At 35.1% G+C, this 12,133-nt stretch overlaps 2 protein-coding genes across 2 annotated transcripts; one reads left to right on the top strand and one right to left on the bottom strand.

Annotated features, from left to right (window-relative positions):
* Positions 1 to 1,302: 1,302 nt before the first annotated feature.
* On the top strand, positions 1,303 to 2,043 carry LOC138902013 (uncharacterized). The gene is made up of 3 exons (XM_070189817.1): positions 1,303 to 1,395; positions 1,510 to 1,533; positions 1,660 to 2,043. Exons 1-3 carry the CDS (start codon positions 1,303 to 1,305, stop codon positions 2,041 to 2,043), a joined length of 501 nt encoding a protein of 166 aa, XP_070045918.1.
* Positions 2,044 to 8,913: 6,870 nt separating this feature from the next.
* LOC104108452 (aquaporin PIP2-7) lies at positions 8,914 to 11,665 on the bottom strand. Its single transcript, XM_009617494.4, has 3 exons — positions 11,174 to 11,665; positions 10,166 to 10,461; positions 8,914 to 9,407 (listed from the first exon to the last, which is right to left on the bottom strand). Exons 1-3 carry the CDS (start codon positions 11,484 to 11,486, stop codon positions 9,153 to 9,155), a joined length of 864 nt encoding a protein of 287 aa, XP_009615789.1. The 5' UTR covers positions 11,487 to 11,665; the 3' UTR covers positions 8,914 to 9,152.
* Between the last annotated feature and the right edge of the window lie 468 nt (positions 11,666 to 12,133).

Below are 12,133 nucleotides of genomic sequence, written 5' to 3' on the forward strand. Positions count from 1 at the left end.
TAAATTCTTTTCAGTATTGAAAAAGCAAAATCAGTTTGAGTGGACTGATGAATGTCAACAAGCCCTTAAAAATTTAAAAGCATATTTGTCAAATCCACCCCTGCTACCTAAACCAAAGGATGGAGAGAGGCTACTCATCTATCTCGCAGTATCAAAAATGGCGGTAAGTGCGATTTTAGTACGAGAAGATAAAGGTAAACAATCTCCAATTTATTATGTTAGTAAATTTTTGTTAGATGCTGAGACTCGAGATCCTCACTTAGAAAAACTTGCTTTAGTATTAGTTATGGCATCTAGAAAGTTGAGACCTTATTTTCAATGTCATCCTATTCTCTATAATAACTGCTTGTCCTCTAAGAAATATACTACATAAACAAGAATTGTCAGGAAGATTAGCTAAATGGGCTATAAAACTCAGTGAATATGATATTATGTATCAACCCAGAACTTCAATAAAATCACAAAGTTTAGCAGATTTTGTAGCGGATTTTAGCACAATAATAGTTCTTGAAACAAAAAAGGAACTACAGGTATTCACCGGATATAATCCAGGTACATGGACTCTATTTACTGATGGCTCCTCGAATGTTAAAGGAGTAGGTTTAGGTATTATTTTTATCCCACCTTCGGGAGAAAGTATAAGACAAACAATAAAATGTTATCCCATTACTAATAATGAAGCAGAGTAGGAGGTTGTGATTGCAGGTTTGGAACTGGCACGAGAATTGGCTATAGAGCAAATCATAATTAAAAGTGATTCCAGTTGGTAGTTAACCAGATGTAGGGGACTTATATAGCTAGAGAGGCACGAATGCAACAATATTTGGAAAAGGCACGAGAATTGATAAGACAATTTTAGATATGGAAATTGTGCAAATACCCAGAAAATAAAATACGGAAGCAGATGCACTAGTAAATCTCGCGTCAGTTGCAGAAATAACAAATGCATAAAACGTTATCGTAATACATTTGTTTCATTCAGCACTCGACTAAGATAAAAATGAGGTAAATTTCAATAATTTAACTTGGGACTAGAGAAACGAATTTGTTAATTTTCTGCAGTATGGAACTTTACCCGAAGACAAGAAAGAGTCTCAGTTACTTCGACAAAAAGCTGCCTGTTACTTCTTAATTTGAGAAAATTTATATCAAAAAATGTTCGGAGGACTTTTAGCAAGATGTCTCGGACCTGCTCAGACAGAATATGTGATGACAAAAGTACACGAGGGACATTGTGGAAATCACGCAGGAGGAAGATCCTTGGTAAAGACTTTAATTAGAGCAGGATACTACTGACCGAAAATGGAAGAAGATGCAGAAAATTTTGTGGCAAAGTGTGATAAATGCCAACGATATGGCAATAACATCCATCGCCCAGCAGAGCTATTACATACGGTTATTTTCCCATGGCCATTCATGAAGTGGGGGATGGATATCATGGTACCATTGCCACAAGCTAAATGAAAGGTACAGTTTTTGTCAGTATTAAGAGATTATTTTTCCAAATAGGTAGAGGCAGGAGCCTTCAAACAGGTACGAGAGAAGGAAGTCATGGACTTTATTTGGCGAACCATTATATGCCGATTTGGAGTGCCAAGAGAAATCGGATGTGATAATGGTCCACAATTCATTGGCACGAAAGTCACATAATTTTTTCAGAGTTGGCAGATTAAACGAATAACTTCCTCACCTTGTCACCCCGTGGCCAATGGACAAGCTGAATCAACAAATAAGGTTATTATTAATAATTTGAAGAAGAGATTAGAGGAATCAAAAGGCAAGTGGCCTGAGGTGCTACCAGGAGTATTATGGGCTTATCGAACGACAACAAAGATAGGCACGAGAGAGACTCCATTTTCATTTGTTTATGGTGCTGAAGCCTTAATTCCAGTTGAAATAGGTGAGCCAAGTACGAGATTTACACAAGCAACTGATGAATCAAATGGTGAAAAGATGAGAACGAATTTAGATTTACTCGAGGAAAAGAGAGAAGCGACTCTAATAAGAATGGTAGCTCAGAAGCAAATTATTGAGCGATACTAAAACAAGAAAGCTCATCTCAGATACTTCAAGATTTGGGACTTCGTTCTCAAAAATGGTTTTCAAACAACAAAAGCAACTGGTGCAGGAAAGTTGAGTCCAAATTGAGAAGGTCCTTACAAGATTCGAAGCATCACTGGAAAATAGGCTTATGAGTTGGAAACCATGGAAGGCAAGGTACTACCGTTGAATTGAAATGTTGTTCATTTAAAGACGTATTACTTCTAGGCAATGGAATTACCCACGGTCAGGTATCACTCAACCGTGATTTTATTTTGTTCTTTTAAATTATACTAACAATTTTAGATGATAGGCAAAAAGCTAGCCCATACCAAATGATGACATTAGACCCGAAAGACACGTGGAATACATAATTATTCCCGGTCTAGGTTACAGCCTTTCTGATGGAAATATAAAGGGTTAAGCAGACATCATCTAAATGTATACCTCCGAGTCCCGTATGTATTTTTCTTTTCAAGAAATGGACCAAATGGAAGGAACAATCAAGTGCTCGAGATTTTATACTTCAAAGCTCTAACACTTGGGGGACTGCATATATAAAGGCAAAGAATATTAAAAGTCAGAACTCAAGCCTGGATCAGCCCAAATGTCAAAAGTCAAGAGCTAATCAAGAGCCAAAAAATAAGCCTGAGTCAAAAACCTTTGAAGTAGCCTTGATAAGGTATAAATTCGCGGGAAATATACAAGATGGACACAAGATACATTTCAAGTTCCTACGAGTTTATAGGTTAAGAGCAATAATTAACCACGGGTTACTAAATAAGACCCGAAATTTTGAAACATGTTACAAAGAAAACAGTTATGAAATAATTGTAGATATTGTACAAAAAGTTATTTGTATACATGAAAAGTGTTATTTAAAATTTGAAAATTCAAAGCATGAAACTTCCTCAAATTATTCATGAAACTTCCTCAAAGTATTCCTTTTTTTACTACTTTCATATATTTACACCAATATGAAGTTGAGACGTCTTCTTCATTAGTGTCATTTATAAAAGGGCCCTCTTTTATAAAAATTCGTGTCTATCAAAATCACGAAATATTAAAGCATTTTAAATGCAGATTTAAAAGCCAAAGAGTAAAACAAAAATGCAACATCAAAATAAGCAAAGATTTATATATTAAACTCGGCCAAAACTAAGGTACTTGTTTGTTATCAAACCCCAAAACAAGATATATAGGGGTAAAAACTAACATCCAATCCAAAAAGAAAAAAAAACTTCCCATAAAAAAGTTTCAAATAAAACTAAGTTATGAAAAACACTAAGGGGCAGCATCCAAGGTGGCATCATCAGCAACGAGAGAAGATTCAGCTTGGGGAGTAGGGGATTGAACACTAACTTTACCAGGAATAAGATCATCACCTTCGGGAACATCAACCTCAAGTGAGGAAAAGCTTTGACTTTGCTGAGTTTTTTCAATCGTTTCTTTAGCTTTGGCGATCTCAACATTCAGGTCGAAGCCTTCCTGGCTAGCCTTCATCAAAGTTTTGAGGCGGGTATTCAAAAAAGCCCAACTCACATCGAGTGTCAGCTTATCTTCAAGAGCTTCATAATCTTTCTTCCACTGATCAATCTCAGCCTTCAACTCTTCTTTCTCAACTTTGGAAGCATCAAAGGCAGTCTTCAAAGGGGAAAGAGAACTCTCCAAGAACTTGATCTTATCAAAAGAGGCACGGAGATCTTCTTGAGTTTGTGTAAGTGATTGAACTAACTCTCCGGCATAAGTCTCTTTCTGGCTAAGAAGTTCCTTCAGACCCCTTTATCTCTTCAGTGGCTTTCGAAAGCTGCTCAGCGAATGAAGACTCAAGGATATCCTTGTCTTTGCCAACTTGACTTGAAGATGCCTTTTCAATTGCTAACTCAGCCGCAACTATCTTCGTTTGTTGCTCCAACGCATTCTTCTCTTCAACCAAAACTTCTTTGTCCAGTTGAAGACCCTCAAATTGCTCTTTCCAGTTGTCAGCTTTGGTACAGTAATCAATGACTTGTTGCTCGGTATGAACAATTCTTTTCATAAGCTCCATGCCTATCAAATTGATCTACAAAAGAAAGGAAGGGAGTTGTGGTTAAATAAAAGAAAACAACAACAAGGAAAAGAAAAGAAGTAAAGTTAAAACTCGAACTTTCAGAGATGAATAAATAATATCATTCATCCAAGTCAATGAGCCGTGACTCTCCAATTTTGCCTTCTATACTGGACCAAGCAATGGTTTCAACCATATATCAACTTGACCAGATTTTTTCAGTAAGTTCCCACTCTCAGGAACCTCAATAATAATCTTCTTCATCGCTTTATTGCTATTAGAAGGCCCAACTTCTGCATGAGAAGTAGTAGCAACTAGAATAGTAAAGAAGGTGGAAGCAGTCACCGGGGGAGCAGTAGCAGCAACTTCAGGTAGGGGAGCTTGAGAATGAACGGGTACTGACACTGGAAGAGAGGCTAGAGGCAACTCTTCAGAAACGGGACCAAAGGCTTCATTATCAAAATCACGGGTAAACAACTGATCAACAGAATCACAAGGAGGAATATTCATCTCTTCATCGGAAATCACTAATGTAGCACTTTCGGGCTCATCTAAAAGTCTCGAAGGGATTGAACTTGAAGGAGGGGTAGCTTTATCATCGGAAATAACTCGCCTCCTAACCCGACGACTGCGCACTAAAGAACCCTCTTCCTGTTCTTCTTCACCCTCAGAGCCACGAGAACCATCAACTTTTCTTTTCGATGAAGAGCTCAAAATTCTCTTTTGAGCAAGAGATACAGAAAGTCTTGTAGAAGAAATAGACGCGGTACTGACACCACGAATAGGAAATCCTAACAAAAGAGAGAAGTTTGGTAAGAAGCTCCTAAGCCAACACAAGAGAAGAAGAGAAATTGAACAGAAAAGGTACCGTGTGTTTTGACTTTTCAATCAAACCTTTGAGAAAGGTACTTCCAAGACCTTCTCTCCATAGGGGAAACTAACAATAACTTTTCTACCCAAGCACGAAAGTTAGGAATCTCCTCGAAAACTTCCATGGTTGCTGAAAAAGTTGACACGAGATTAAACGTTTCTTGTTTCAAGAAAGAAAAGAAAAGGTAAAGGAAAAACACTTACGTGCAAAATTCAACTTTTCTGGAAAAGGGCATATTCTCTTCACCCACCAAAGCACTTGTGGGAGCAGCTACAAAGCGGGCATACCAGCCACAGTCTCTATCATCCTCGGGGATAACCAATACCCTCTTGCTTCTGGCCACAAGTGAAAACACCCCTTCACAAAATATTTTGAGGGAATAAAGATGAAGCAAATGATGAAAGGTGAAAGGCAGGGAAGCCAAGTTAGATAGGTAACGAAGGCATGTAACAACCCTCCAAACAATAGGACCAATTTGTCCCAGGCATACATTAAAGAAGTGACAGAATTCAATGATTACTAGGTCAATGGTGGTCTAAATCCTAAAGTGAAAGGATATGTATAAATAAAGGAATTATCAGCCTGATATGAGGTTATTCTTTGGTTTGGATCAGGAACTAAAACTAGGAAGTCAGGTTTCCAGTTATATTCTCTTCGAACAAGAGAAATTAAACTAGCGGTAATTTGAGTAGGATAAAGATCGGCACGATCATGAGAAGCTAAAGAAGAAACTTGATTTCTTATGGTTTCTCGATCAGATGAGAAAGAAAATTCCTATGGAACAATTTCATCAACCGTTGGTTCACGTATAGACTTATTTGATTCCCTATTTCTAGAAGAAGATCTAGGGGTTAAAGAAGCCCTAGGTTTAGAAGAAGAAGAAGTGGGAGTAGTGGTTTGAGATGAAGAACTACGAGTGGATAACAAACCTAAACTACGAAGTCTGCCTCCTCTTCTACTTCTCACAAAAGTAGATGAAGGAGCAAGTTCATCAACAATTACGACTTTGCGAGGGTCAGGAGTTGATGAAGATATGGTTGTATAAGGAATTAACAGAGAAATATGCGTCGAAAAAAGAAGGAAGAATGAAGAAGAAAAACACTGTAGAATGAAGGTTTCATAAAACCTAAGAAGTATGAAAAGTCCTAAAAAACGCTGAGAAGTCACAGAACCAATTATCAAAAGCCACGTGGCATATGCATTAAATGAAAGTGACATACGACGCGTTAATTCTGAAGAAAGCACAATGATACTTGGGATACGACGGCAAAGAATTCCCGCCATAAATACACACCACTTACCGAATATTCAATTGTAGAATATTCAGAGAGTCGGGGGACTATCTGTATTGGTGGTAAATAAATGATACACGTAGAATTATATTTAGCTGACAGAGCATGATACGTGGAACAATGAGGAAATGACAACTGGCATATTTTATTTAAAAGATGTATGAAGCGCAAGAGGTACGAGACAAACACCCACGAGATAATGAAGAACCAACGTTCGAACCTAAAACAATTGCTGAAGAGGCACGAGTGGAATGAATCAAGACTGGAAAGAGGGAAGATTCACGGACCTACAATTAATGAAGAAGGAGAATCAGAATCGTTACAAAATCTTCATAGACAGTTATGATTACCAATCATAACGGACAGTTAATACCATTAAAGCTCATAATGATTCCGCCATAAATAGGAGGAAACAATATATTTGTAAACTCCTATATAAGGGGGAGAATCTCATCTGTAAAGACACGTTTTGAGTACTATCGAAATATATTCACTTTCTCTTGCTTATTCAGTGCAATCAATTATTCTTTCTTTTTAGTTACTTTTTGTCAACTTTATTTTCTTTTAAGTGAGTTACTGAGAAAGTAAGAAATTATTTAGTTATCAGTAATCCGAGTTCTTCTAAAAATAGGTTTCGACCAAATATCTTATTTTTTGGTTAAACAGTATACCACTTAAACTATAAAAACATAACCCATTATATGTGATTATGTGGCCCTTTTTCTGGTATATCCAAAGTTGAAAATTCCAGATTCCCACTTATAAATTTAAGGCAAATGTGCGGCATCGTATTCATTGTAAACTATCATTACTTAATTCTTTACAGTTTAAATACTCATCATCACTTCTAATAGAAAGGCAAAAACTCACCAACTCAGTTACACCAAGAAAAAGAAAAATGAACGAAAGAGAGAGCTTGGAAAACGATGAGCAATGGATGAAGGGGACAGAAAGGAACCCACCAACCCTTAAAATTGACAAAATGATAAGAGGAACATTATCTCTTCAAAAAGAAAAAATATAAAAAAGCAAAACAAAGCAGGTTATTTAAAGGTATGTAGACCCAACAATCTAAAAATATTCCATATCATTTAAAATAAGGATTATTTAATAAATAAAAGCGCGATCAATTATAGCACTTTCGAGAAGCATCACCACAAAAAGCGAATTTTGATATAATATATGGTTAGAAACTAGAGTTCTATGAACAGTATAATAGATTTAAGGATAAGGATGCTTGAAACAAGCCGTAGGTTTAGGAACACGTAAGGGTCGTTTTGATAATTTGGAAATAATCTTGGTTATGGCCTAAATAGGGATTGGTAATTGTGCTGCAACCCTATCTTGTATCACTTAAGTTATATGATAATGCTCCATTATTCATAGTTCCGCCTCTATTCCAGAACATTTTAAAAACAATCTAGGAATTATTTGTATTAACAATTGGGTATTAAATTTATTCTATAACTAATAACAATACATGTATAAGAACCACCGGATTAAGAGCATGTAAAATGAAAAAATATTTGTCATTTACACATTTACTTGTTTAGCTTACCATTTCCTACTTGTCTCTCATTTCTCAGGTCTGATTCTTATAATGTGTGTACTATTGATTTTAAAACAATAAAAAAATGTTTAATGTAGAATAATTACCACGTTTAGGAGCGGAATGGATATTTAAGCAGTTTGTCTCGTATTTTTGTGGACACTTTCGTATTTCAAAATTTTAATACAATATACCAAACAATTTATAACAAATTTATACTTATCAGTAAATAATAAAATAATTATTACACGATATGTTACTATTTTTATATGGTAATCCGTATATAACTTGCCCGTTAACAAAATGATCCATAACATTATTGTCTTCGCGAAAATGACACCCCGCTGAAATGGATTACTTAAGAGATTCCTCTCGTAGGTACCGTGTTGCTTTCAAGATTAACTTTATTTCATGAAACGAGATGTAAGATCTATCATGTCAATATAGAAAAATACAACCACAATGGATGAATAATTTTTTTTTTTTTTTTGAGTTCGAGTCTTCGTGAAAGATCCTTGAACACGTTAGATTATGCATCAAATCAAGACATATATCAAACACCCAAGGACCCTTTTTACATCTCGAAAAACTTTTCTGGTGACATTCAAACCATCACATAGTCATCCAGCCGCTCATCAAGCCACAAACTTCAGTCATATGGACACTACCTGACGCATAAGTCTAAGCGCACAAGTTCTCACAATCAAAATTACCTAACTTAAGTTGCAGTCTAACCTGGCTTCAAGTTCTCCGGACTGACCCATCACCAAAACACATAATACTCATCTTGCCAAAACACATAATACTCATCTCGAACCTTGTTCAAGGAAACACAAGCAGATGAAGTAATGAAAGGCATAAAAAAAATTCTGTTATGAAGCACTTTCTCATTTAATAAGCCTTATATACACGTCTATATTAGAGGTCTCAGTACGAATATCGAACACCAAAAGATATAACAAGAAAAGAAAATAGAAAGAAATTATGGAAGACGGAGCTCTCGAGTTTGCTTTATTTCTCTTTATTGTTATTTTCTCATAGGTATCAATCAGTACTATGACGAGATTGGTAATTTGCAAGAAAACCAAAAAAAAAACAAGAGAGGGACACAACATTTACACAATAATGTACGAGGAACCAGTAATTAAATAAACAAAAAATACAAAAGGCCAACAAGATTTAAAAAAAACAAAGGATAAGGAAATTAAAATAGAAGGAAGCAAACATACAAACAGATTTAATTTAAGTACAATATCCAAAAAAGAAAAGATAGAAAAATTTCAAAAGAACAGAAAATACACCCTTTTCCCATCCAAACATTTTATTTACAAATTTTCTCATGCATGAAAATCTCTAAGCATTGCTCCTGAAGGAACCAAGAGCTTTAAGGGCGCCAGCTCGGAGGATGTACTGATGGTAGACGGCGGCGGCGAAAGCTCCGACGAATGGTCCGACCCAGAAGATCCAGTGCTCATCCCAAGCCTTATCCTGGTTGTAAATCACGGCTGCTCCAAAACTTCTTGCCGGGTTGATTCCGGTTCCGGTGATCGGAATGGTGGCAAGGTGGACCATGAATACAGCGAATCCGATTGGAAGTGGTGCCAATACCTTTATTGTAAATCATATAGTCAAATATTAAGGGACCTGATCATTTATTAATTTAAATAGAAATGTGATAAATGTTAAAAAATAGTTGTAATTTTTCTGAGTGATCTTATAGCATAAAAATTTCTTTAGATTATCATTTTTTTAAAAAAAATCTTCTCCACTATTTTACGCATCTGGCACCTAAAAAATAAAACAAAAAATAAGTAGAGGTTATGTTTTCTAAAGTGGTTTTAATTAGGTCACCTCCCACTTTAATTTAGTCTATAAATAATAGTGGGTTGAGACACTGGCTAATTACCACCACAAATATTTATCCATTACTCGTCTTAATCATGCTTTAGAAGTCAATGGTAGCTTTGTCTTTAGCCCGCACTAACGTCTTATACATCACCTCAAAGGGAGGGGGGGGGGTGTGTATGGATTTAGCCCATTGATTTCTAGTGATAAAGTTAGTCCTAGAGTGGTACCCCCTAGACACAAGAAAATAAAAACAAATAGACAAGTAAAAAGGAAAGGGGAAAGAAATCTAGAGTAATTTAACATATTATGACGGATACATTATTTTGCAAGTTATGAATCTCATTTTTTTCGAGATAGTTATATGTAATTATATTTAAGCGTGATTTGATAGTGTTAAATATAGTCTTCTACATTATTGGTGCATAAAATTTAAGGATAACCCAGGGAAAAAGAAATATGAAGTTTTTTAAACTCAAAAGACAAGTTGGGATTTGAGAAAGTTTTGGTAGAAAACTTACAGGGACATGGGAGTCTCTGGCACTCCTTTTAGGGTCAGTAGCAGAGAAGACAGTGTAGACCAAAACAAAGGTACCAATAATCTCAGCACCCAAACCAACACCTTTGTTGTGTCCACCTGCCATAACATTAACACCACCACCATATCTATTGTAATATGCCTTTTGGAAAGCCTTTACCAAACCCACACCACATATTGCACCTAAGCACTGTGATACCATGTATAATACTGCCCTGATCAATGATACTTTCCTTGCCAAAAATAGCCCAAATGTCACAGCAGGGTTGATGTGTCCACCTACAATTATGCACATGTAACAACTTACAAAACTTGCAAGAAATTGTAAAGACAACGGAATATTTATACTTTAAGTTTATTTTAACATGTTATAATCAGGTGTTATATTTTCGAGAGAAACAAATTATTTTTTGACCGTAAGTAATTTTTTCAAATATCTTTTAAATTATTAATTATTATGACTTATAATATTTTTATGTCTAAATACACGTTCAAAATTAAGAAATTTTAATATCAAAACCGGAAAATATCACATAAATTGGCCACAGAGGGAGTAATAAATAATTTATCTTATTCTTCAAATTACTAAATCTATTTTTTACAGACAATAACCTCTAATCATCTTTTAAACAACCTGATAGCAAGAACGTGTATTTGAAAAAAACTTCAACAAAACAAAAAATACACCAATATTGACATTATTAGTGTATTTTAATATGTTATAGAAGGCAATCTTCCTTATTTTTCAAATTATTAATCCCAATTTCTATGAAAAGTTACCTGTAATTATTATTTAAATGACCAAATATTAGCATGATTTTAATGACTATGTACAAACGTCGTAAAATTATTTACACAATTATATCATAAACATTACTAATTGTTAACATAATAAAACCAATAATAAGCATGTAACTAAAATATTTCTATTGTGTCAGTATATAACACTTAAAACCTACAAAAATTTACAAGAAATGAGGCATAAACTCACCAGAAATACCAGCAGTGCAGTAAACAAGAACAAAGATCATACCACCAAAAGCCCAAGCAATACCAAGAATACCAACGCCGCCACAGATATCGCCGCCATCTTTAGTATCCGACTGATGCTTATACCCAATCACAGTCAAAACAGTTACATAAAGAAACAACAAAGTAGCAATAAACTCAGCAATACAAGCTCTGTAAAGTGACCATTTAGTTAACTCCTCAAAATCAATAAGCGGAGTTGGTGGTGGATCTGTGTAATCCTTAGCAGAATACTCCGCCGGCTGCTCAGACACTGCCTCTACTTCTTTAGACATTACTAAGAAAAATTTAAAAAACTGTAGAAAAGAAACAGAGGAAATAGTGAGGATGAGAAGTGAGAGGGGAGTGGGAAGGTATTTATGAGAGTGAAAGGGCGAGAAGATGATGATTTGATTGATTGATTAAGAGTGGAATACAGAGTATTTTTTGGTTTTGTTTATTTCGAGTTTTAATTATTAAGACGGCCCGGCCCCTAATACAAATTATTGAGGGAATTTCTGAGCTTGCAATTGGTCCCACGGCCACCATAAACCAATTCACGCAACGGCTCTATGCTTTTTTTAGTCTCCTCATTTTCTTCTATTAAAATAGTGATTTAAAGTAGGGTTTTAATACTCTACTATCAGTAAAAATTAATTTTAGCAATATTAGTGTATTTTATTTTAATTCATGGTAACAGATAATATGCCTCATTTTTTTTAGATTATTAGTTCATTTTTTTACAGATACATGTAATATTCTTTCGGTAACAGATAATGCAAGAAAAACAAAATCAGACTAAAGTTAGTTTGTTTTATCTATTGCAGGTAACTTTTATACTTAACGTAAATTAATAACCTACAACAGACGTGAATTAATTAATTATAGTCGGTAAGATTATATTGGAACGTTTAAAAATCTTTTACTCAATTAAGTAATAATT

This window comes from Nicotiana tomentosiformis, chromosome 11 (genome assembly GCF_000390325.3).
Source record: "Nicotiana tomentosiformis chromosome 11, ASM39032v3, whole genome shotgun sequence".
Classification (NCBI taxonomy): Eukaryota; Viridiplantae; Streptophyta; class Magnoliopsida; order Solanales; family Solanaceae; genus Nicotiana; species Nicotiana tomentosiformis.

Excerpts from the sequence above, each read along its gene's own strand:
- LOC104108452 (XM_009617494.4), bottom strand. The coding sequence starts at position 11,486 with ATGTCTAAAGAAGTAGAGGCAGTGTCTGAGCAGCCGGCGGAGTATTCT. Across the intron at positions 10,462-11,173 it reads CTGCACTGCTGGTATTTCTG|GTGGACACATCAACCCTGCT; the intron begins GTGAGTTTATGC and ends GCATAATTGTAG. Across the intron at positions 9,408-10,165 it reads CCAGAGACTCCCATGTCCCT|GTATTGGCACCACTTCCAAT; the intron begins GTAAGTTTTCTA and ends TTTACAATAAAG.
- LOC138902013 (XM_070189817.1), top strand. The coding sequence starts at position 1,303 with ATGGAAGAAGATGCAGAAAATTTTGTGGCAAAGTGTGATAAATGCCAA. Across the intron at positions 1,396-1,509 it reads CAGCAGAGCTATTACATACG|GTAGAGGCAGGAGCCTTCAA; the intron begins GTTATTTTCCCA and ends TTTTCCAAATAG. Across the intron at positions 1,534-1,659 it reads AGGCAGGAGCCTTCAAACAG|AGTTGGCAGATTAAACGAAT; the intron begins GTACGAGAGAAG and ends TAATTTTTTCAG.